The sequence below is a fragment of the Capra hircus genome, chromosome 18, assembly GCF_001704415.2.
Source record: "Capra hircus breed San Clemente chromosome 18, ASM170441v1, whole genome shotgun sequence".
In the NCBI taxonomy this organism is placed as follows: Eukaryota; Metazoa; Chordata; class Mammalia; order Artiodactyla; family Bovidae; genus Capra; species Capra hircus.
This window is the reverse complement of record NC_030825.1, coordinates 13,241,594-13,265,218: the sequence shown is the minus strand read 5'-3', so window position 1 is coordinate 13,265,218 and position 23,625 is coordinate 13,241,594. Positions and strand designations below refer to the sequence as shown.

At 56.3% G+C, this 23,625-nt stretch overlaps 1 protein-coding gene across 2 annotated transcripts; it reads right to left on the bottom strand.

Annotated features, from left to right (window-relative positions):
• On the bottom strand, positions 368 to 21,846 carry IRF8 (interferon regulatory factor 8). 2 transcript variants are annotated; one of them, XM_018061818.1, is made up of 9 exons: positions 21,762 to 21,846; positions 17,800 to 17,974; positions 11,893 to 12,076; positions 8,697 to 8,785; positions 7,566 to 7,671; positions 6,493 to 6,540; positions 2,591 to 2,977; positions 1,810 to 1,925; positions 368 to 1,375 (listed from the first exon to the last, which is right to left on the bottom strand). In XM_018061818.1, exons 2-9 carry the CDS (start codon positions 17,971 to 17,973, stop codon positions 1,199 to 1,201), a joined length of 1,281 nt encoding a protein of 426 aa, XP_017917307.1. In that variant the 5' UTR covers position 17,974; positions 21,762 to 21,846; the 3' UTR covers positions 368 to 1,198. The 2 variants fall into 2 exon arrangements, with proteins under 2 accessions (XP_017917307.1, XP_017917308.1); XM_018061819.1 differs by having other exon boundaries at positions 21,676 to 21,830.

Below are 23,625 nucleotides of genomic sequence, written 5' to 3'. Positions count from 1 at the left end.
ACTTCGGTAGCTTCCATGTCTTGGCTGTTGTGAATACTGCCCTGACTATAGGGGTACGTGGATCTTTTCAAAGTATAGCTTTGTTTGCATACGTGCCCAGGAGTGTTTTAAGGAACCTCCGCACTGTTCTTCCTAGTGGCCGCCCTAATGTACGTTCCCAACAGTGTAGGAGGGCTCCCTTCTCTCCATGCTGAGCAGGGTCATCTTTGACCCCCAAGGAGTACTAGGGCCAGGGGACCAGTGTCGTGGTGAGAAGCGGACACATCCCATCCAACGTCCCCAAGCCCCCCCACATGTCCCACACCCCCCGCCCACGAATGGGTAGACTGAATCAAAGGCACAATCAAAAAGTCTGTTCCATCCACAGTTATTTGTGAACTTGTGGTTTATATCTTGCCCACTTTATATAAAAAAGATTCAAGACAGTTTACAACAGGACCATTAATTTAAAAAAGATAGTGAAAAGTACAAATATTTTTAACACAGGTCAAAACCACTGAGAATGAAAGTTGTATGTTGGATGATTTAATTACAGAAATGAAAAATAAATTCAGCCCTAAGCTTCCTGGTAACAAGGGCCCAAAAGGGAAGTTTTCATCATCTGAAGATGGAAACACCAGCTCACCTGGGAGGGAGATGCATGTCTGACACCAAATTCTAGGACGAACATGCCTTCTTCTAGAGAGCCGGGAGTTCTGCTTTCACTTATGAAAGGTAGGCTGGTATCCAAGTGTTTTTAAATCTTATCAACATGCTTAAAGGTAACGAGACACTTCACTGAATCAAGCACATGGAATCCTAACTCTAGCTCTAACCAAAGATAAAAACAAAAGTGGTCTTCTTTTCCAGGATTTCTCTCCTGGAAATAGCTACCTGCTAGTAAAACTGAATGCCATCAGGTAGCCCCAAAGGCTGAAAGTCATAGCAACTAACGATGATCAGAGGGAAGTGCGGGGAAGAATGTCCTAACCGCAGGACACAGCTCAGCCTCCGGAGCGTCTGGTTGAGTGTCGACGCTTCTACCTGAGTGACAGAAGTGGGCACGGCGCTGTTCCCCGTCGGGTCCTCAGGACGCCCTTACCAAACGAAGAGCAGGGTGAAGCCCTCCACCCCCGGCCAGGGGCCTCCACATTCGACAGTAATTGTAATAATGAGATTCTAGCTGTGGGGGGTGGGTGGGCGGCAGTGCCCTGGAGACTTAAACTGTGATCTGTTGGTTTTCTCTGAAGAAAGGTCTCTGATGGGAGGCACAGATCTCTGGAAACATCCGGAAGACCTGGTCTGCTGGGGGCTCCTCGGGGGCCTGCATCAAGGAGCCGGGGCCGCAGCCCTTCCCCGCTTCTTCCACCAGCTGCCGGACGTATAGCTGCTCCACCTGGGACATCAGCGCACAGGTCAGAGACGAAGCGGGGGTGGGGGCTCTCTGCGCACCCAGTCCAGAGCTGTCACCCAAAACCTCCGGGAGCCCCAGAGAGCAGGCTACACCCTCCCAGCAGTGTCCCAGGCTGGTGAGCTGGGGCCCACAATTCCACCCATGGGGTTCACTTCTGACTAGAGCTCACCAGGGCTGGCAAAGCCCTCATCTATCCGCCTAGACCTTAAGAAAACTGGACTAGAAGACTCTTTTTGAAAAGGTGGTTTTGAGTTTTTAAAAAAACCAAGAGGGGAAACCATGTAGATTTTGAGAGTCCTAGAATCTAAGAATTTAGTTTAGAGGTGAAGAGGATCCTCTTGCCCACTTGGGGTCTTACCCAGGCCTGCTCACACGTGAGTCCCTGTCCCAGTGGCCTGGGCCTGCCCTGCTCTCACCTGGACAAGGATGAGCTTGGAGCGCAGCGGGGTTGTGTCCGGAAACTCCTCTCCGAAGCACAGCACCACCCTGCTGTCGGGCAGCCGGCTCTGGCTGTTGTAGAACTGCTGCAGCTCTGTGGATGGGGCAGGAGGTCAGGGGAGGCAAGGGGGTTTGGTGAAGCCCAGCCACTCACCCCCGTGGCCAGATGGAGTCAGGGCTCTTGCACCTACGCCCGCCCACCCTTCCAGGCCCCTTCTCTAGGAAGCCCCCTTCTCTAGGAAGCCCCCTAGGAGGTGTCTGGCGGCTGCTGCTGCTACAGAGAGATGATCGAGGCTCTGGGGACTGGCCGGCAGCCTCAGGACCAGAGTGAGTGATCCTCTGGCCTGAGCTTCCAGGGGGAGCTCCCGCAGTGGGAGCCTCACCAACCACCTCACAGGACAGCAGCAGCCCCGAGCAGCGGTCCCATGCTGCGTGTACAAGGTCAGTGTGTCTCAGGATGTGGACACAGCCCCTGGGGACCTTGTTGCCAAGATGTGGGTTCTGACCCCACAGGCCGGAGGTGGGGCCTGAGACTGTTCCTCCCAGCTCCCCGGCAAGGGGCAGCCCACAGCAGCGGGCGAGGCTCTCAGTGCTGTGACTTGCCCTCAGCGGTGCCCCCTCCAGACGAAGGGGTCAAGAAGGAGGGGCCTGGGTGGCTCGGGGAGAACCAGCAGAGCTCAAAGGCAGGGGCACCCCGGCCCAGGCCCCTCGGCGGGCCACCCCTGGACGTGGACAAGAGGGAGGCACGTAGGCACTGACCTCGAAAGAACTGGCTGGTGTCGAAGACCCTGACCACCTCATCACGCTCCAGCTTGTTGGGCCGGTCGCGGGCGGGCGCGGCGTTCCCGCTGTAGAACACGCGTCCCTGGCACAGCCGCTTGACCAGCACGCCCTGCCTGCTGCTGTGCAGGAGGACGCCGCGCTCCAGGTGCCCGAACAGCTTCCGCGTCACCTGCCGCTGCCGCTCGCTGGGGATGGCGTCGGCCGGCGGGAAGCGCACCAGCTCCAGGCCCTCGGGCCCGTACAGCTTCCCGCCTGGCAGGCCGGGCTGGCCCAGCGACAGGCGGCAGCCCTCGGGGCACGTGGTGGTGGTCTGGCCCACCAGCTTGCCCCCGTAGTAGAAGCTGATGACCATCTGGGAGAAGGCTGTGGGAAGAAGGGGACGGTCAGGGGCCGCGGCGGGGCGGGGGGGCACCATTCCTGCTGTGCCCACCTGTACTGAGCCTGCCTTCCCGAGAGGACGGGAGGGGGTGGCCCTCTACACCTGGGGCCTCTTCACTTTCTGGGGAAGTTCACGCACCCCTTCTAGAAATAACGTTTTTATAAGCATGAATAAACACCAAGCATCACCAAGCAAGCTAGTGAGTCAAAGTAGTAATATTTACTGTGGTGCCCCCCCACCCCCACTTGTCTCTTAACTGCTGTAATTTACAAGTCACAGCTGAGGGTCAACCATGTTAATTTCTTAGGAAAACAGCTCCGCCTCACAGGCACTGCTACAGCATGGATTACCACAGCATGCAATGTTAGACTACAACGTGTACACATGTATATACCTATACATAAATGTACACACGTATGCACACACACAGTACTGCCCACATTCATAATGGAAGGGAACGCTAGATGTGATTTCCAGGCTGGGGAAAGCAAGGATGTAATCTGTTTCCTGACAAATTCACAGTTGCTTCAGGGTTGCCTGAATTTCCAGTTAAGAATCTCAAACCTTTCATCCAAACCTATTCTTGGGAAGAAGTCTGAAAAGTACTCAACTTAAGGCCATGTTTCCCAAAACATGCCACACATAAGATTACTGGGGTGGGTTTGTGGGGGAGGCGTGGAGACAGCATTTAATAAATGAAAAGATTATCCCACTTTCCACACTCTCTCTGTGTCTGGTCACCTCAGGAAGAAAACCCCAGTGTGGCGCTGATGAATCCTAACAATGCTGCGCCCCTCCCTCAGACAGAGGCCGTGAGCCGTGGGGGCAGACACTGCAGGGTCTGGGCTCCGCTGAACCTGCTCTAGCCTCTGCCTTCCTACTTAAAGCGAGCACGACTGGTTCTGTTTTACAGGCAACGATGGATGGTCTCCACTTAAGTTCAAATTGTAAGAGTGAGACTGACTGAGGAAACGCAAGATACTGTTAATCGTCTAGGCAACACCCTGATGTGAAAACCGATGGCAAAGGTGGGGCCTCAAGTGACTAAGGCTGGGGCACCTCTGCGGTGGGAGTGAACAGAGCACCAGATCCTAGGGACACCCCCCCCCAGAGGAACCTGCATGTTAAGACCCGTACTGTTATAACACACAGTAACACCCAGCATCTGCCACAAGAACCACACAGACACTACCGACGGGCCTGGGGCCCCAGCCCCGCCGAGGGCCGCCTGTGGAGCCACACCAGCCGTGAATGGCCCAACTCCACCGTGTCCCCGAATGTGTGCAGTGTACCAACCACCTGTCCCACTTCGGGGGTGGCCCCGCAGGTGGCCACCTGCCAGGCCTGGGTGGACCCTTGCGCTGGGCTCTGCACAAGGAACCCCTGCTCAGATGGTGAGGCTGACTGCGACAGCTGCAGGCGCCATCTCCCACGCTGGAGCTCAGCGGGGACCCGGCTCACACACTGCTGGGGTCTTCGGGTGCCCTGGTCCACCTCACTTACTTGGCATTCGGGAACGCTGAGCCCCCGGGGCTCTGCGCCTGCGTCCCCAGCCCACGTCTCATCCCCCTCCCCCCGCACCTCGTCTGCGTGCCCGACACTCCCTCCCTTCCAATGCAGCGCCGACCTTTGTCCCAAGTGAACAGAACACTCCGGATCGACTGTCACCACTCTGCCCCTTGGCCTTGTTGTCACTGAGGCCTTATCGCACACCAGCGCCTCTGACCGTGTGAACATCTGCTGCACAGGTGCTCCGGAGAGGCCAGGGCAGGGGAAAGGGGGTGGGGGGCCCGCGCGGGCCTGAGCGAGGACATGCACCCGCCCCAGCCTTGCAGAGGGGGCCCCGAGGAGAAGCGCCTCAGCACGGCCCCCGGGGGGCCCACCACAGCCCGTCCCTGCTCCTGGAGGACGGCCCTGCTGGGGGACAGTCTGACCAGGGCGGCAGCCCAAAGACGCCAGGAGCAGGGACCCTGGGACCCGGCCACCTGACGCGGGGGCCCAGCCAGGGGTTGGGGCAGGGAGTCCCCTGCTCCGTGCCTCAGTCTCCCCGTCAGCAAAGTGGAGACAACGTCAGCAAAGTGAGAGTGTATCTGTGTGTCAGCGGTGGCTCCATGAACTGGGATGACATGAAGCTGAGAGCCGAGTCCCATCACAGCCCTGCTCTCAGCTGCGCCAGGTGCCGTGCCCTGGCCTCGCTCACCGAGTCCTCACCCTCACCCGAGGACGAGGCCATCACGCCAGCCTCCAGGCGGGGGACGGGTGCAAGAGATGATGGGCTCACCCTGACCACACGACTGCTAGATGGGGACACGGCCCCACCCTCCCTGGCAGGCCGCCCCGCATCCGCCGCACTGTCCGCTCCAGACATCGCCTGTGACCCCGGCCACTGCGTGGACACAGTGCACGCCGGCACACAGGCGCGTGTGGACCGCCGGCGGGGGTGGGGGTGGCCTGAACACGCATGTGCTGCCCACGTTTTGTATGGAAGGCTTCACACAGAAATCCAGACGCCTAGTCTCTAGAAAATGTGGGGGAGGCGAGCCCAGCTGTGTCTGTGTCCGCAGGGCCACCCAGAGGCGGGGGCCCCCACTCCCCACTGCGCCCTGCCCACCTCGCTCGCTGCCTCTCCCTGCAGGGCTGAGGACAGGGGACCCTTGACGACCTGTTTACCCAGCGGGGCGTGTGTGTGAACTGAGCAGAGGGACCGAAGTCCACCACCTCCGCAGGAGTGGCCGTGGGTCTCCCCACATGCTGGACGGCTCCGGCACCACCCGGGGCTCTTCCTCCCCAGGCTGTCTTCTCGCCCCCAGCCCTGTGCCTGTGACTCCCCGGCCCGGAAAGCACCAGTCAGCAGGCTACCCTGGACGTGGCCTCTGGTGGGCACAGATGCCCAGGTCTGAACCCCCAACCCTGCTTCCCCAGCTGTGGGACCCCTGGCAGAGGACTGAACCTCTAAGCCTGGTTCCTCCTGTGAAGCTGAGTGCTGACCACCCCCAGCTCGCAGGCCGCTGGAAACGGCGACGAGCTCTGAGGACAGGGGGTCATCTCCCTTACCCTCCTGCCTGGGGAGACTCAGCTCCACACCCCCACCACCAGCAACAGGGGCCAGCAAGCTGCGGTAACGCCATACCAGCCCTCGAGGCGCTGCTGAGGGGGCTGTCACGGCTGTTCCTACTTCACAGAGGAGGAGCCCAAGGCACCGACGCTTCGCTCAGTCCACCTGGGCTCACCGAGTCCCACACCCTTCCTCCTGCAGGATCCCACCTGTCGGGAGCTCTGTGGCTCCGTCTGTGGCTCCGACCCAAGAACAGGCCCTGAGACGTCAGCTGCTCACTCCCCAACAGTGAGGAGGAGGAGCCAGGCTCCCCACCTCCCACATCAGATCGCACTCATTCACAACCCTCGGGGTGCCCACTGATCCTGAGAGCTCTGTCTTCAAAGAACGCACTGTCCCATCCCCCCGTGCCCCACCCTGCCCTGAACCCCCGATCCCCCCTACCTGAGTGGTGGGCGTCGTAGGCGCCGTACCCCGGCACCAGCGGCAGGCCTGCCGAAGAAAGAAAGCAGCATCAGAGGCAGCCCCGCATTCCTCCAGGTTTCTCTAAAGGCCCCGTGCGCTCCCCAGGCCCTGCCATAGGCCTCCACTGTGCTGAGTGTTCTCCCCTCCAGCACAGCAACCATGTTTCAGAAAACCAGACCTCAACCCAACTGGCGTGGAGGAAACTTCCTCTGTCCTGTGGGACTGTGGACCAGTGACACTGTGGGGCCACACTTCCTTCCCACCTGGGGGGGTCTGCTCCTGAAACCACCCCTGGACAGCAGCACCCCCACCACCCCAGCCTGATCTCGAAGGGGAGCCTGGGGCTCAAGGGTTCCCCGGGCGTGTTGCTGCAGTCAGGGAGTCAGGGCAACACCAGGCCCTGAAGCCTGGCCACCTCTGAGGCCACTGGGCCAGCAGTCACCTCCCAGTCCACCACAGGGGACAGAAAGGTGAGGGAGGAAGCAGAAGGGCCCGGGCCCGTACCCATGCGAGGAGGGTCATTTCAAGGAGCAGGACGGGGCATCAGGAGCTAACGAGAGGGCAGAGGCCTCAGTCCATCCTCACAACCCAGCACATCCCCGGGTCCTGGTGTCTCCGCTTTATATCCAGTAAAAGGGGGCTCGAGGCAGGAACACAGACCCCGGCACAGGCTCCAGGCTCCACGTTTCCTCCGTCTCAGACATGCTGGGTCGTCCCTGACCCCGAGGCCTCAGTGTCACAGAGGCTGACCTGACGGACCTACAGCCCACGCGGCCTCCTGCCCCTCTGCCCACTCTTGCCAGGAGCCCAGTGGGGAGCACCACCTCCGACAGGAAGGACATATTGCCTTCAGGGGACGGTGGCAAGTGGGGCCTAGCTGTGGCCGGGCTCTGCCTGTGGGGTTGGAAGCCACCACAGTTCACTGGGCGCAGTCACCTTCAGGAAAATAGGAATCAGGGCTGCCCCGCTGCCCGCCCGCCCCCAGCAGCAAGGCATGAAGACGGATGGCCGTCAGGGCGTGCCGCTCCGTGGCACGGGGCTCCCGCCCTCACCTGCGCTGGGCTGCTGCACCCACCAGTCCGGGAGGAGCTGGCTCCGGCAGGCCTCGGGCGGCGAGGGGCTCCTCTTCACCATCCCCATGTAGTCATCCCCGGGAGGCTGCGGGAGGAGAGCGCGGCCGTCACTGGCTTCCAGTCTCAACTAGACCCACACCATCACCTCCGTCACACGAGAGGAAGGGGAGACCCAAGATGATAAATCCACCAGGCTGAGCGATCACAGCACGTGGCTGAACCACTAGCCTCTGCGGGGCCCTCACCTGTTCACTGGCCTTTTACAGGGAACTGCCTGCTGCAGCAGCCATGAGCCCAGTCACCGACTGCCCTGACGCTCTGGGGGAGCCCGCAGCGATGCTGGGCAGTCTGCCACACTCCAGCCGCCCCCAGAGACGTGACGGCTGTCACCTCCAGGGAGCAGGGCAGCCCAGAGGAGGCTGCACTCAGCTACCTGCATCCTCTGCCTTCAAGCTTCTCCAGAAGGTTCCATCACTGCCCTGCAGGTTCTGAGAACTGCTAGAGCACCTACACCACCTTCTACAAAAGCTGCGTGGGATTACTTTAGCTAGGCAGTGTCGGCCTTGCATGGCCACAGGAAGAGAGCTAAGGAGCTAAAAGTAGCTACGATCAGTATTCAAAACCCATGCGTTTTGCCTAAGGGGACCCTAGGAAGCCTTTCCTTACAGCCTGTGAACTGTGAGCTTACAGACGATTCTAATAAGCCTGGTTAGATGGCTCTCCAGCTCCTTGAGGACTAGGAGCGGCACCCACAGGACAGGGACCAAGCCGCGTGAGCGCTGGTGGGTAATCCGCGTCGTGAATCCAGCCCCCAGCAGCAAGGGAAGTTGATGGTGGTTTTTTTCCACTGCAGCCTGCCTGAAAAAGGCCAGGTGATATATGGTGCCATCCGAAACGTTCAAAACCTGACAAGTCTAGGGCTGGGGGGAGCTCGGTGGATGCAGAGGCAGCTGGGCCCCAGCCCTCGGGACGAAGGACGGAATGTGAGGTGCAGGCGCTGACCCGTCCCATCCTGGCAGGAGTGACAGCCCGAGGCCCTCGGTGCCCCAGGCGAGGCACTTGGGAGGCACCGCTCTCCCCGTGACGCCCTGGACATGCCGCCCTGCTCACCTCCTTGATCAGCTCGTCGATCTCAGAGCGCCCACACTCCATCTCCACAGCCTCGCTCACACAGCCCGGGGCTGCCACACCTAATTTGCCTAGGGAAAAACGGACAAGCGCATGACGGACAGCACCGAGGCGTCACAGCCGTCACCAAGGCCACAGGCGGGGGTTTTCTAAGGAAACAGAAGTCAGTCTGTGTCTTCCCTGGTTTGGGAAAGGCCGAGCACTGGTCTCCCCATGCTGCTCGTCATCTGACCAGCAGGGTCGAGGAGCAGCTGGCCGCTGCTGTGCCCAGCGCCCCGAGGGCCGAGGCAGGGCTTCGGTCTCTTCCTTCTGTCTGCCAAGGTCTAAAGTGAGCTCGTGTCTGCTTTGCTCCACACTCAGCAGGGCTCACAGTTACAAGCTGGGGCATCTGAAGACATGCAAAGATTTCCTGGCAAATGTGTGTGCCGGTTGGCGTCTTTTTTTAAAGTCAATGGGCAGGAAATCCCTTTTTGGCCTTTCCAAATATACACGTGTGCATCAGTGGGCACACACGCAGAGCACCATAGGCTCGAGGGTGCCCAGGCTGGAACCCGCCCACACCAGGGACTGTCCACAGGCACACCAGGGACTGTCCACAGGCGCACCAGTGTTCCCATGACAACCACTCTGGACCGGGCTGGTTTCTCCCTCCATCACCAGGCCACTTCCTGGGCCAGAAACTCGCCTCATTATACCTGTCCAACGTATTATGACCAACATACACCAGTTTGCTGGACTTCATCAGTCCTCGTCATCTGGAGAATCAACCCACCGTTTCACCCGGGCTGAACTTTTTTGAGTCCATTTTGACAGATTCGGGAATTCACTTGGAAGCTGCTGATGGGGAAAGCAAGGGGCAGGTGGGGCGCCCCCAGGGCAGCCAGGAGAGGGCGCCCACCTGGACATTATGCAAATGCGTGGCTCCCCAGCCCCCGAGAACCCTGCTTCTGTAACATCCACCCTGCAGGTGATGCTGGCTGCGCTCTGGGCTATAAACACAGCAGAGTCACCTGCCTGGTCAAGCCTGGCTGACCCTGGGGGCGGGGGATTAGAGAAACTTCCTTATTCCTTCAAGTCACAGTTTTCTCCGTGATGATGAGAAATGATACAAAACTGATAAGTAAACTGGGAAGAGAGCCTCCCAGAGTCTTCGCTGAGAGGCGTCCCCCTGAGGGGAGGCCAGCAGATCCCCCAGGGGAAGGCCAGGCTGTCTCACTGACTGCTGATTATCGATGAGGGTTCAGACTCAGTAGAGCTGGGTGTTAATTTACAGACAACTAAGCTACAAATTTTGGGGGCTCCAAAATCACTGCAGATGGTGACTGCAGCCATGAAATTAAAAGATGCTTACTCCTTGGAAGAAAAGTTATGACCAACCTAGATAACATATTGAAAAGCAGAGACATTACTTTGCCAACAAAGATCCGTCTAATCAAGGCTATGGTTTTTCTAGTAGTCACGTGTGGATGTGAGAGTTGGACTGTGAAGAAAGTTGGGCGCCGAAGAATTGATGCTTTTGAACTGTGGTGCTGGAGAAGACTCTTGAGAATCCCTTGGACTGCAAGGAGATCCAACCAGTCCATCCTAAAGGAGATCAGCCTTGGGATTTCTTTGGAAGGAATGATGCTAAAGCTGAAACTCCAGTACTTTGGCCACCTCATGCGAAGAGCTGACTCATTGGAAAAGACTGATGCTGGGAGGGATTGGGGGCAGGAGAAGGGGATGACAGAGGATGAGATGGCTGGATGGCATCACGGACTCGAAGGACATGAGTCTGAGTGAACTCCGGGAGTTGGTGATGGACAGGGAGGCCTGGCGTGCTGCGATTCATGGGGTCACAAAGAGTCGGACACAACTGAGCAACTGAACTGAAGCTACAAATGATCAGTAGAAGAGATCACCCCCAACTGTGGCCCGGCAGGACAGGTGGTTTCAGCTCAGCCTCCTGCCACTGACTGTGGGCCGCAGCATCGCGTGTTGTCCAGCAAGACTTCTGGCCACGCAGGCGCCCTCGTTAACTGGCTCAGCACCTCCTCGACCCAGGCTCACTGGGTTGGCCAAAAAGTTCATTTGGGCTTTTCCATAGGATCTCGTGGGGAAACCCAAAAGAACTTTTTGCTCAACCCGGTGTTTGTGACAGTCCCAATTTTTAACTTTGCAAAAACTACACGTCAACATCATTTTCGACCTCCCTGCAGGGCTAAGAGCTCCCTCAGAAATTCTGAATTTCTGCCCAGCCCTAGGCAGTTTGAGGATTCAACTTCTTCCCAGCTGGCATGACTGGACGACTAAGTAAGTGGCTAAGGACAAAAGGATGCTGTGCCAAGACTAACTGCAATGTCAGAGGCAAAGAAAATCAGGATTAGAAGAAGATTTTAAACCCGGGATGGTAATGAGGCTTTATCCTGCTGGGCCGGCTCTGACCTGGAGCACCCACAGAGCACAGCACCGTGAAAACGACGGAGGCCAGAAGGGAGAGCCACACCCGGATGGACTAGTGATGTCTGCCCAAGGCAGCGCGTGGGAAGCAGGACCGTGTTCTGAGGCTGGCTTCCGTTATTCCGCTGTAATCACCTCACAGTTGCTTTCCTGGGGATTTACAGTGGGAGGAGACTGTGGGAATTATCACATCCTGCAGTTCCCAATTGGCCATCAGGACCCAGCATCTAGAAGCCGATCCAGTCTGCAGCCCTGAAGTCAGCAGTGTGCCACACGCAAATTCATTCCAGAACCTTGCCCCCAACCCCTATCAGCCATCCCTTCTCTGTCCACCTTCCTCTCTCCTAGCCCGCTCTGCGGGCTGCTGGGGAACAGAAGGGATCCCTCATCCACACCATTGGGGGAGCCTTGCTCCCATCCAGGCTGGTTGCTGGGCCCCAGGGAGGCCCCAGCACGTGCTCCTGGTCCTACAGTCAGCGAGCCCCTCACCAGCGGCTGCCCCATCTCCCCGCCGCCTCTCACCCACCATGAGGCTACCCCATCTCCCCGCCGCCTCTCACCCACCATGAGGCTGCCCCGTCAGTTGGCAGATGTTGGGTGAGGTCAGCGGAAAGAGACCTTAGCCTCTGCTAACACAAGAGGGAGAGCTTTGTTTAGCTGGACCCCGTGGGCGGCCACTCAGATCCCAGACCCAGGCGGCCTCTGTCGGGCCGAGTGCCCATAAAGAAAGTGCACTTACATTTCTGCTCCTCCTCGGGGACGATGCGGTAAACTTTATACGGCTCAGAGATGTCCAGCTGGGACCGGTCTGTCACTTCCTCAAAATCTGGGCTCTTGTTCAAAGCACAGCGTAGCCTCGTCTTCCACGTGGCTGGCTCGGCCTTGTCCCCTTCCTTAAACTTCCCTTTAAAAACGGCCCAGGCCTGAAGGAAGAAAAGAAACACATGAAGCAGGCAGCTGGCCCCAGGATGGCACACCCAGGACCACAGGCAGGACCTGCTCTGCCCACCCCCCCCGGAGTCCTCCTTAGCCAGCCACGCTCAGCCCAGGAATTTCACGGCTCAGAGACCCCAGTCAGACCGCTTGCTTTGACAGAAGTGAGAAGACACACACACACGGCTTGGCTCTGCCTTCTGCACAGAAGTGAGGAGAGACACACACACACACAAACACACACAGCGTGGCCCTGCCTCCCGCATACCCTCTCCCGGACCCAAGGGTAACGGCACACAGAGGAAGCTGCAGTTGCCTGGAGTTCCACTAGAATGTTCAAAACAAAAAAGAATTTAGTTGCTTTTTCAAATCACCCTTGAGCTCAAACTCAGCCTGAAAAGGGAACATCTGCAAGAAGCCAGAATGTGCCCTGCTACTTGTGACAGAAATGTGCTTCTGCATTTTGGCCTTCGGTCTAAACCTCCCTGCCCCCCTCTCCCCTTCCACTCCCCAGGGTACTGTTTAAGATGCAAACAAGCGTTTTCCCTCTCTGTGGGTTTCTTCACAGCTCTGTCTTCTGACCTCTCCAAACCTTAGAATCTCAACTGAGACCAGAAATTTGAAGCTGGAAACTTTAAGTCAAAATGTAAACTGGAGCAGTATTTAAAAAAAAAAAAAAAAAAATTAGCATGCGGATGGGCAAGTTTTCAGATCTCAAAATTGGAATACAGACACACTGGGAGCTCACTACTGTCAGGGGAAAGTAACACTTGGCGTCAGGCAAAATCAGACATCCTTCCCGCCTAAAGGGAGAGATCAGGGAGGACTCTCCGCTCCTACTCAGGAGAACATAATCCTGAGAGCTCGCTTTCCCAAGGTGATCCGGTCTGGAAACCAGCTGTTATGACTTCCAAGGAATTTCAAGCCAGCAAGCAGCAGGCGTTTCCGACCTCAATGCACACCCAGTTCCCGGGGAAACTCGTTCCGACGCGGACTCCGGGGCCTGCCCCTCCATAGTCTCCTTGGCTGTGTGGGTTACCTCCGGGAACCTGCATCTTTAGCCAGCGTCCCAGGGATTCTGACTTAGGCAGCTAGGAAGCCACACTTCCAGAAACCCCTTAACACCCCTGAGTCACATCCTCATTTAAAACAGTCTTAGACTTTTCCCTGCTGGTCAGTGCCTGCACTGTCTCCCTGCTGATGCCCTGAGTGCGGGGTTTGCAGCCCTGCCCCGGGGGAGAGACCGAACGAGCACCCCGCATCCTACGAGAGAGCGTCAGCAGTCCCTCCCTCCTCTCAGACACACAGGACTCCCCTCTAGAAGCCTCTGTGAAAGTAAACGGTTTCCAATCCTTTATTAACTGGATCACAACGCACTGATTTTTTTTTTTTTTTTCACGGAAATTGAAGAGTAAACTGCACATGCTGAACAGTAACTTCAAATTCATACTATGTCACGTCCGAGTTTCTCCACCTGGCACTACTGACATGGGATCACTCTTCATGGCGGGGTGTCCTGGGCTTGCAGGGACGTCCCGCAGCACCCCGGCCTCCTCCATGCCAGCAGCAGCCCTGCTCCCCGCTGTGACACCCAAACGTCTCCAGACACTGCCGAGTGTCCCCAGGGAAATAACATCACGCCTCACAGACGGCCTCATTTGAGAACCACTGAGCTGGTTAATCCACATCACAAATGGGGCTGGAAGAGCGTGGATTTGGGGACCATATCAGGGCAGCTGGGGTGTATCCAGAGCAGCAGAGCCTGCAGGGCGCTGTGGTGGGCGCTCACCCCCATGGGAAAAGCAGGACACCCACAGAGCAAAGCAGGGGCCCCCGAGTCAGGACAAGCACTGGGCTGGCATCAGGTGCCACCCTGTCCTGAGCCCTCTCTGCCTGCAAAATGCCACCCACCTCAGCTGGGTGACCTCTCAGGACACGAGACAGCAGTGATCTGAGGCCCGACAACAGCAGCCACACAGCGGCTCAGCACTGAGGTCTGCAGAGCCGAGGTCTCCTCTCCTCCCTGTGCTCATCGGCAGCCAGCACTAAACCCAGCACCACCAGTTCCCCCCAGTTTAACACACTGTCTCAGAGAACAGACGTGTGGGTACCAAGGGGGACCAGACAGAGCGGGTGATTGGGAGGCTGGGCTGAGCAGACGCGAGCTACAACAGACAGGACGGATGAACAATAAGCTCCTCCCGTAGAGCACGGGGAACTCGACATCCTGAGACAAGCCTTAATGGGAGAGAATACGAAGAAGCACGTATATACACATGTAACTTAGTCACGTTGCTGTACAGTGGAAAGTGACAGAACACTGTGAATCGACTTCAATAAGACTTAAAAGAAAAGCCACATCATTGTCTCGTCTCATCTTGTGCTATAAAAATCAAATATGATTGCTTTTTTTTTTTTCTCAAAGGCCTACTGAATTTGAAACACCTGCTACTACGTGGGTTCTAACTTATGCAGGCCTGTCACAAAGCCTGGTCAATGGCAGAAGAATTAGTGAATCACAACCCTCAATTCTGGACATGAGAATCTGAGCAAACTCCAGGAGGTGGTAAAGGACAGGGAGGCCCAGCATGCTGCAGTCCATGGGGTCGCAAAGACTCACACGTGACTGAGCGACTACACCACCACCACCCCCAGTTAACTAGATCTTCCCCCTCAACTTTATGAAAAGAAGGCAAAAATGCCTTCTTAAAAGTAAGTGTGACCTGCCAGCAGGGCCTCATCGGTACAGTCAGGGATGGTGGAAAGTGAGCTGATGCCGCTCACTCTCCCGTCTCTGGTCCACACCACGAGGCTGAGCTCAGAACGACACCTGGAGACAATGAGGGATCCTCTGGTATAAGTGGCTTCTTATGAACTGTGACTAAGGCCAGAATGCAGGCTCATTTTTTCTCTTAACTCATAATAAATGTTTGAAACAAAAGGTTCTCTACTTAAGCAGAAAACTCCCAGGATGGCTCAAGGCCTGACTGTTGGCATCTTCCAACAGCAAAGTTCTGCTCGTGGACCTGGCAGAGAAGGCCCCTCAGAGGATGAACTGAACACAAGTCAGGGACGGGCCACACAGGTCCCTCCATCAGGTCTTGCACTCCGCAGCCTGGGCTATCACCCTCCAGGGGGCCGCCCGGCTCTGGGTGGGCACCTGGCTCCCTCCTGTCCCATTCCGGCAGAGATTGTAGACTCATCTCAGATTGCCACACTGAGCGACTGCGTAATCAACGGAAACATTGGGAATCTTACACATTTTTCTCAACGCTGTTGAAACGGCTATGAAGAGCATTGCACAAGACGTATAAATCTGGGGCTAGATTTCATTACTCCCCGGAGCAGAGCTCACGCAGGGAGCAGGGTGAAGCCAGAGGCCTGCGTCCCTGCAACAAGCCACAAGCCGGACTGTGCAGCTGCTGGTCCCAGCCCCACTGGCCTCCCGAGGTGGTCTGACTGATGGTCAGCCAGCAACTGTGCCCTCAGCCCCCCATGCCTTCACTTCAACCTGTTTGTCCTGGTCTCAGTCAGCTCCTAGCAGGGTTCTCAATGGAGAGGGAGAGTATGGCCGCTGGGGGGGCACCTGGCAATGCCAGGGGCCTGTCTGGTTGTTATGGCAGGGTGGGGATGCTACTGGCATCTGGCCGGCGAAGGCCAGGGTGCTGCTGACCCCCTTAGGTGCACAAGACAGACCCACACAAGCAATGAACTAGCCCCAGGTGCCACGGTGCCAAAGCCCTGGCTCGTAGCCATCTGTGATTCAGAACTCCCACCCGACTGGCTGGACCAGGGACAGTGGGCAGTATTAAAATTCAGACGGTGCCATTCCCAAGGATGTTCACTGTGACACCAAAGCCAAAACCTTCTCTGAGAAAAGCACCCACACCACCACCAAGAAGACCTGAGGCAGGAGCAGCACCCAGGCTCCCAACCCGGGTCCCCGGGGAGAACCTGCCGGAGGTCCAAACCTCCAGGGGCCCTGAAGGCGAGCGCACAATGCCCACATGCGCCCACTTTTGTTGGAGGGGCCAGCAACTGGCATCAGACCACCAAAGAGCTCTGACCTGGAAGAGAACCGCTAAGACGCACAGCGCCCCCGCAGACACCAAGCGGAGCCGTGAAGGACTGAAATGCCTCCTGAACCCGCGATGACCCACTGGTGCTCTGCTCTGGGCCCGAGGCATGATCTCTTATTTTGGTTGTGTCAGGGACACTCATTCTCGGCAAGAGTCCAGGGCTGCCCTGGGGTCCTACAGGCCCTTGCTCCCGTCACCCACGCCCATGGGGGTCTGGCTCTAGCCCTCCCCGCTCCTCTGCACTCACTCACCCTCCCCTCCCCGACTGCCCCAAATGTCCACAGCCACACAGGGCAGCAGTCTATAACCTGGATTTTGAGTCGGTATAAGTCTGTCTGCAAACAGGGAGGCCTGGGTGTTGGGGGAGAATGGAGCCTGCACTTCTGGATCCTCAGAGAAGCCCACGGGTGACCCTGACGACCTGGCTGGGCCTAGATCTAGGTGGATCTAGGCCTGGATCTAGGTGATGGATACGGCCAGGGCTTGGGAGTCTGGGTTCAAATGCTGGCTCCATCAGCTAGGAGCGGGGAGGCCTTGGACAAGTCACTCCTCCTCGTGGAGCCTTCACAGAGCAAGCACAGAACAGCGCCAAGTGCACAGGAGTATGTGAAGGGAAACAGCACGTGAGCCACGCCTGGCGCAGGACGAAGGCTCAGCGCGGTGCTGCCGACACGCACCATGGAACTAACCAGCAGGTCACTCCAGGCTCAGGGGAACAGACGATTCTCAAGGGAAGCGGGCTATTTTTAGACATCTGCTGCAGGTTCAGGACACCCACATGACCTGCCCCGGAAGTCAGGACAGATGGTGTCTCTCATCTAAGCTGACCCTCCAAGTAGAAACTTCTTCATGAAAGAATGAAGAATTAAACCTTTCCTAGAACTGTAAGTGGAGTTTAGGTGCCAGACCACGGGGGAAAGGTCTTAGTCTGAAAGAAGTATGTTCCCTCTGAGTTTGCAAATCCTCATGCAAAAGTTGCCCTAGTGGCTCAATCAGTAAAGAACCCACCTGCAGTTCAAGAGAGCCAGGTTCAATCCCCAGGTCGGGAAGCCCCTGGAGCGAGGAACAGCAACCCACTCCAGCATTCCTGCCCGGGAAATCTCATGGACGGAGAAGCCTGGTGGGCTACAGTCCATGGGGTTGCAAGAGTCAGACAGGACTTTAGCGACTAAATCTCCATGCAAAAGCAATGGCAGCGCAGAAGAAAGTGCCCTTGGTTTCTTATAGGAAAATGCCAGCTATAGAGAGCTGACCTTGAAAGTGGTTAAATCATACAACAGACGTGAAGGCACCTACTACTGTGTTTTTTCTGAGACATGTTCAGCACTCAATCATTTTTTGTTTTAAGAAACTGGAGTGGGACTTCCCTTGCAGTCCAATGGTTAAGAGTCTGCCTTGCAATTAGGGAGACATGGGTTCGATCCCTGGTCAGGGAACTAAGACCTCACCTGCTGCAGGGGCAAATAAGTCTGCACGCCACAACCAGAGTCAGTGTGCCGTGATCAAAGACCTTGCCTGCTGCAACCTGATGCAGCCAAATAAATATCTTAAAAAAAAAAAACTGGATTCATTTTCAAGGGAAACATCAATCGCTCGACAGCTCTGCCCCCAGCCCCCAGGGGCCAGGTCTCTACCTTGAAGATGGAGGCGTCCACTTCCTGGTTGTAGTCCTGCTTGCCAGCGTGTTTCCAGGGGATCCGGAACATGGTCTTCTCATCATTCTCCCAGATCAGCCCCGGGTACATGGTGCTGTCGATCTGCTCAATCAGCCACTGCCGCAGCCGCCGGCCACCATTCCGGTCACACATCCTTGGGAAGAGAAAACACATCCTGTGAAACTTACAAGCACAGTCTCGTTATTCGCAGCACTCCAGGTACTCAACAGCCAGGAGCCGCTAACAGTAAAGTCAAAGGATCTCAACACAGGTGGGGCTCGGGGAAACCCAAGGATCCAGGAACTCGGGCCACGACAACACGCCTGCCTCCAGGACCTCCGACCCCAGCGGAAACCGAAAGCTCCCTGGGAAGTCTGCAGCCGCGCCTTGGCCAGATGTGGGACCTAGCCAAGCTCCAGCTGCGCTCGCCCCAGCTCTCACCCTGCTCTGCTTCACGCAGACAGCTGCACCTGAGGGCATCACTCATCACTCCATCTTTAGCACATGGTGGGGGAAATCACTTTCACCTCTTCAGGCTTCCTCAGTGAGCAGTCCACCGCTCTGAGAGCCAATTCTACTACTTAATGCTCGGCTGGAACAGCGTGCGTAAGCAAATGTGACATCTGTGCTCTTGGAGAAAGAGAAGTCCACAAGGGTGCCCGTCCCATCTAGAGTGCCCTTCACGGCTGTTCTGGGAAGGGGACAGGGCTGGGGTCCCATTTGAGTCCCACCACCTGTCAGCTGGGTGACCCTGAATCGTCACCAATGCTGATGCACGAGGGTAACCTCGGGCACCTGGCGTCACCATGGTGGGGACTCAGGGGACCCGTGGACAGCCGCCCACACAGCACCTGGCCCTTAAACGAGTGTCACTTAATAGGACAGCTTATATTACTGTCCCAACTTTCTTTCTTGGAACTCATGACCAACTGGGGCCTCGCCGCCCAGGGCGCCCAGAGACGTGGTGGGGAGGAAGATTCCTGCAGAGTGGGCAGCTTCCTGATGGCACAGAGAGAGAGAGAGCAGCCCTGCCGTGCCGACTCACAGCCCACAGTTACAAGAACAGGCTGGAAATCCCCCAGGCTGTTGGACAGACGCCCACCCAAAAAAAAAAAAAAAGCCCAGCATTTCAATTCTTCCGATTAAAATGTGACCTCTTCGGGCGAAACAGTTTGAAATGATCAGCAGTGACAAAACATACTGTCTCTAAGAACATGGTCACATCCAGAGCCACTCGGGCCTGTAAAGCAAGAAATGTGTGTTTTGGACACTCCAGCCACCCCACAGGTGGCTCTGCCGTTGGAGACTGGGTCCCGGGTAGGAGGGGGTGCAGGCCCGTGAGCGCCACCTGAAACCTTTTCATCCAGTAACTCCAGCTGCCTGCTTGTGGATTTACAGGAGTGAAGCGAGCGACATGGGAAGCGGACTTCAATTCTGAAACTCTAGACCCCAGCAAAGGCTCTTTTCTAACTAGACCTCAGGAAAGCCACTTGGCCGTCTGTCTCCCTGAAGCTCTCCTCATCTGCAGAGACAATGGATCTCAAAGTCCCAGAATTTGAGGACAGCTCCTTGCACTTGTAAGCAAAAAGGGAGAGACTTGGGAGAGACACCTGGTGAGAGAAACAAAAGGTCACCACCGCGCACCCCAGAAAATAACCTAGCCAGGCAGAGGTTCCCCAGAGTCTTCCCAGAAGAGAGATGGAACAGCTCCCCTAACCCCAGGAAGGAGCTGGGTGAAGGGCGAGAGGGGCCCAGACACAAGAGAAGGCAGGGGTCTGTCTTAATTCGCTAATCTCTTGATTAAATGAGCCGGTCCCGCTTGGCAGCATTTTGCTCACTTCCTTAGTACAAAGTTCATAAACTGGAGTCCATGCTCCAGGAGTCTCCTTAATAAAACGCAAAGCTTTTGTTTGTGCAGGCATTTTTCTAGAAAGTGGCTCAACACCTTCCCATCAAGATTTCTAATGGGTCCATAACCCCCAAAACTGCTAAGGACAAACTCGTGGTGATTTAGAGGAAAAAGAAAAAAGAAAGTAAAGAGAATGGCATTGAGAGAAAGAGTGAGTCACAGAACATCAAATACGCTAGAAATCATCTAATCCAGCTCCCCTTCCTTCAAAGGAGGAAAAACTGAGGCCCAGGCCCCCAGACACCCCAGCAGGGTCTGGTTTCACTCACTTGGAGGCAAAAAACCATGGTTACAAGTGAGAACCTCAGCACATGGACAGCTCACCTCCCCACCCCTGCCTCAAGGTTAGAACCCTGCATTCAAAGCCTATGATTCTCTTACAGCGTGATCCATAACGATTTACTGAACACTAACCAATTAATTCCACCAAATGCAGAGCCAGGAAACATTTATAGGCGCAGTCACATGTCGACGACTTCCTCTTCCTTGATTTTTAGGTAATAATTCTCTTTACTACAGGCCAAGTCCTATCTGAAGCTAATCTGCATCTCTGCAAATCAGCCAGGAGCCAGGCTTCTCAGGCGGAGGTGATAAGAGGCTGCCCTGGGCCCACCCCACGTGGACTCCAGGAAGGGTCTGGAGGTGGTACAGGTGCAGAACACTTGCCTTCCCCAGGCCTCTCAGGGTGCCTGGTCTTTTGCCCTGGATGCCAGGAAGACCAAAACCATGAAAGCCATCTCTCCTTCTAGCCTCAGTCTTGCTGATGCCTGTGTGTGTGTGGGTGCAGTCACCCAGTCATGTCCTACTCTTTGAGACCCCATGGACTGTTGCCCGCCAGGCTTCTCTGTCCATGAGATTCTCCAGGCAAGAATACTGGAGTGGCTTACCATTCCCTTGTCCATGGGGTTCCCCACCCAGGGATCGAATACTGCGGATCTCCAGCACTGCAGGCAGATTCTTTACCATCTGAGCCACCGGGAAAGCCCACTGAAATGCCTAAGCTCCTCCAATGCAGGTGGGAACCTGACATAATCCAAAAGAACTGTCTCCAAAAAGGCTGGCTCCTAATTTGGGTTTCAAAAAAAGTGTTACATCCCTCATAAATTTGGGGGGTGAGGGTAGCTGAAAACTCTAGAAAATTCCGTTTCTAACTTCCATTCACGCTCTGAGCAAGGAGCACACCTCACCTTAAGAGAGCCTGCCCTTTGCCCTGCAGCTCAAATTACACCACAGAGCTCTTTCAGCTGTGACCCCTTAGCAGACTTTCTTGCTAGGAACGACTGGGATACGATGGAAGCAAAATACCTCCAGCCGCACTCATACATCTTAACTGTCATCAATCAGAATTTTAAACTCCTGTCAGCCCCGCTTCACACTCTAACCCAACTCGCGCGGCTGCTCGGGGCGGGGGGCAGTTTCACTGCCAGAACTCCAGCCCTGTTTCAAGACCAGGATTTGAGCGGGAAAAGGAGCAAGTCTTATGATAATGGGTCAATATTCCCCCTCTCTGTATGCGCCATTCTAAAGTTTTCCAAAATAAAACCAAATTTTAAGAAAAACGGGGTTATTTTAAAGCACCAGCCAATCTCTAGAAGCAGCCGCACCTGGACGGTCAGTTTGTATTCGGAAGAAAACAGGCCCGAGAGCACGGGGGCCGCCTCGCCGCCAGGTGCCATCCGCGCCCCGCGCCCGCCATCCACCTGCGCCGCCGGCCACGCTCCAGACCTCTGGCCTCCCCGGCCGCCGGCCGCGCCCCGCGCCCGCCACCCACTTGCGCCGCCGGCCGCTCTCCCGCGCCTCCCGGCCGCCCGCTGCCGTCGATGCCCCGAGCCCCGCTCCCGAACCCCGGCCCCCGTGCCCGCCGCCCGCCCGCGACCCCCAGCCGCCGGCCGCACCCCCAGCCCGCCAGCGCCGTCCGCGCCCCGGGCCCCCAGCAAGCAGCCCACCTGCGCCGCGGGCCGCACCCCCAGGCCTGAGCCCGCCAGCGGCGCCGACCCCGTCCGCGCCCCGGGTCCGCCTGCACGCAGCCCACCTGCGCCACGGGCTGCCGCCGCCGCCGCGCGTTCCCACGTTTGCCGCGGAGCTCCGGAGATGCGCTTCTGCTAGCGCAGCGCCCGCGCAGATTTAAGGCCGGGGGCGGGCCCGGCGCGCGGAGCGACGGCCGCGACGGCCAACGGGCGCTGGAGGGCGGGACGGGCCGCCCCCGGGGCGCGGCGCGCCGGGCCCGCCTTCTTCGAAGCGCTCGGCTTTCCGAGAAATCACTTTGCGCGGAGGCGTCGGCGGTCCGTAGTCCTGTCGTCTTCCGCGGTTCGCTCCGGGGGTCCCGGGAGCGTCCGCAGAAATTCCCGAGGGCCGCGGGGGCGTCCGCCGGGCCAGGTCAAGGTCAGGGCGGGTGGTGGGTACCGGATGGCGGAAGTCAAGCCAGTTAGGACAGAGGCGGGAAGTCAGTTGGCGGAGGTCAGGGCTGTGGGGGGATGGAGGGAGGGTGTCAAATGGCGAGGTCGAGGCCGAAGTGGAGGTCAGATAGAGCCGGTCAAGGCTAGGGTGGCGGGGTCCAGAGGTCAGTGCTGCAGACGGCCAGTGGGCCCCCCAGAGCCCCCGCCCTGGCCGGGTTATCTCAGCAAGTGTGGCCGGAGCGCCTGGGGCTGCGTGGGAGGATCGCCCCCATCCTGACGAAGCCCCTCGGAATGTGTCCAGACAGTCATGACCGTCCACCTGAGATATGGTTGAGGAAAGAACCAGTGACTTACAGATCCGGTCCTAGAGAACCAGTCTCTTGCAATTCACTGGAGGTGTCAGAAAAGGGAAAAAAAAAAAAAAAATAGCCAGCTGAAGGCATGTCTGAAACCACTGCCTCTGAACATCGGAAGTAAAAGCGGCAGTGTCTAGTTGTTAATGCTACAATGTACGATTAGGGAAATTTTCATCATAAATTCTTTTCCCCAGAAAAGATCGGTTGAGAAGGATCCCTTGCATGTCTCTCCTGCGTATCAGCGAGCACTTATTGTAAATATGGCGGGGGGCGGGAGGAAGGGGGGAACCGAAGTAAGAAAGTTCTGGAAACAAAAGGAAAAAGGTATTTTTCCGTGTTCTGTCCTGGGGTAGCCTTAGAATAGAGAAAATGAGCTTTTCATTGACTTTTGCACCTCATTGACCAGTGATACACAAGCAGCAGTGTTCACTGGGCTATTTTATTCATTAGGCTTTTCAAGAACCTATGAAAAGATTTGGGACTGAAAAAGAAATTTTATTAGCCCCAAAATGCAAGAAAAAAAATACACTGCAAATTTGAAGTGAATAAATATTCAAAGAAAGATTCCCAAAATATAACATGTCAACTTCATAATTTATCTGTTGATAAACATGTCATTATTATTTGAAAACCACGTGTAAGAATTTCCTAACACCATGATTCCCAGGAAGTCATAGCAATCATAAATTAAGTGAGTTCCCCATTGCCAAACAATTTCCAGTGAAAACTATTTTAAAGCTTCAATTGTTTAACACTATTTAATGTGGGATTATTTTAATATGTTTGTTATGATGTGGGATGAGTGTCCAGAACTCAGAGCTCCTAGGACCTTAGAAGTTCTTACAGCACCCTGTATGTGTGTTTATACTCACATCTTTTCACAAATGTGTCCCTTAAGCCTACCCAGGCTTACTTACCTATAAACGCTGTTCACTGCACAATGACGTGTGATCAAATTTCAGCTGAACACTGCACTTAAGTAAAAAGATAAGAGTGACAAATATAGAGAAGTTGGTGGAAGGGTCCCAGCCTATATAATTGGCAGTAGGTGTCACTATATACATGACAGGAATTGTTCACAGTGCATGGGCTTGCATCAAAGCTGCTCCCGAAACCCCGTATTTTCAGTGTGGTAATGCCTCGC

Excerpts from the sequence above, each read along its gene's own strand:
- IRF8 (XM_018061818.1), bottom strand. The coding sequence starts at position 17,973 with ATGTGTGACCGGAATGGTGGCCGGCGGCTGCGGCAGTGGCTGATTGAG. Across the intron at positions 7,672-8,696 it reads TCGACGAGCTGATCAAGGAG|CCTCCCGGGGATGACTACAT; the intron begins GTGAGCAGGGCG and ends CTCCTCCCGCAG. Across the intron at positions 2,978-6,492 it reads CTACGACGCCCACCACTCAG|CCTTCTCCCAGATGGTCATC; the intron begins GTAGGGGGGATC and ends TTCTTCCCACAG.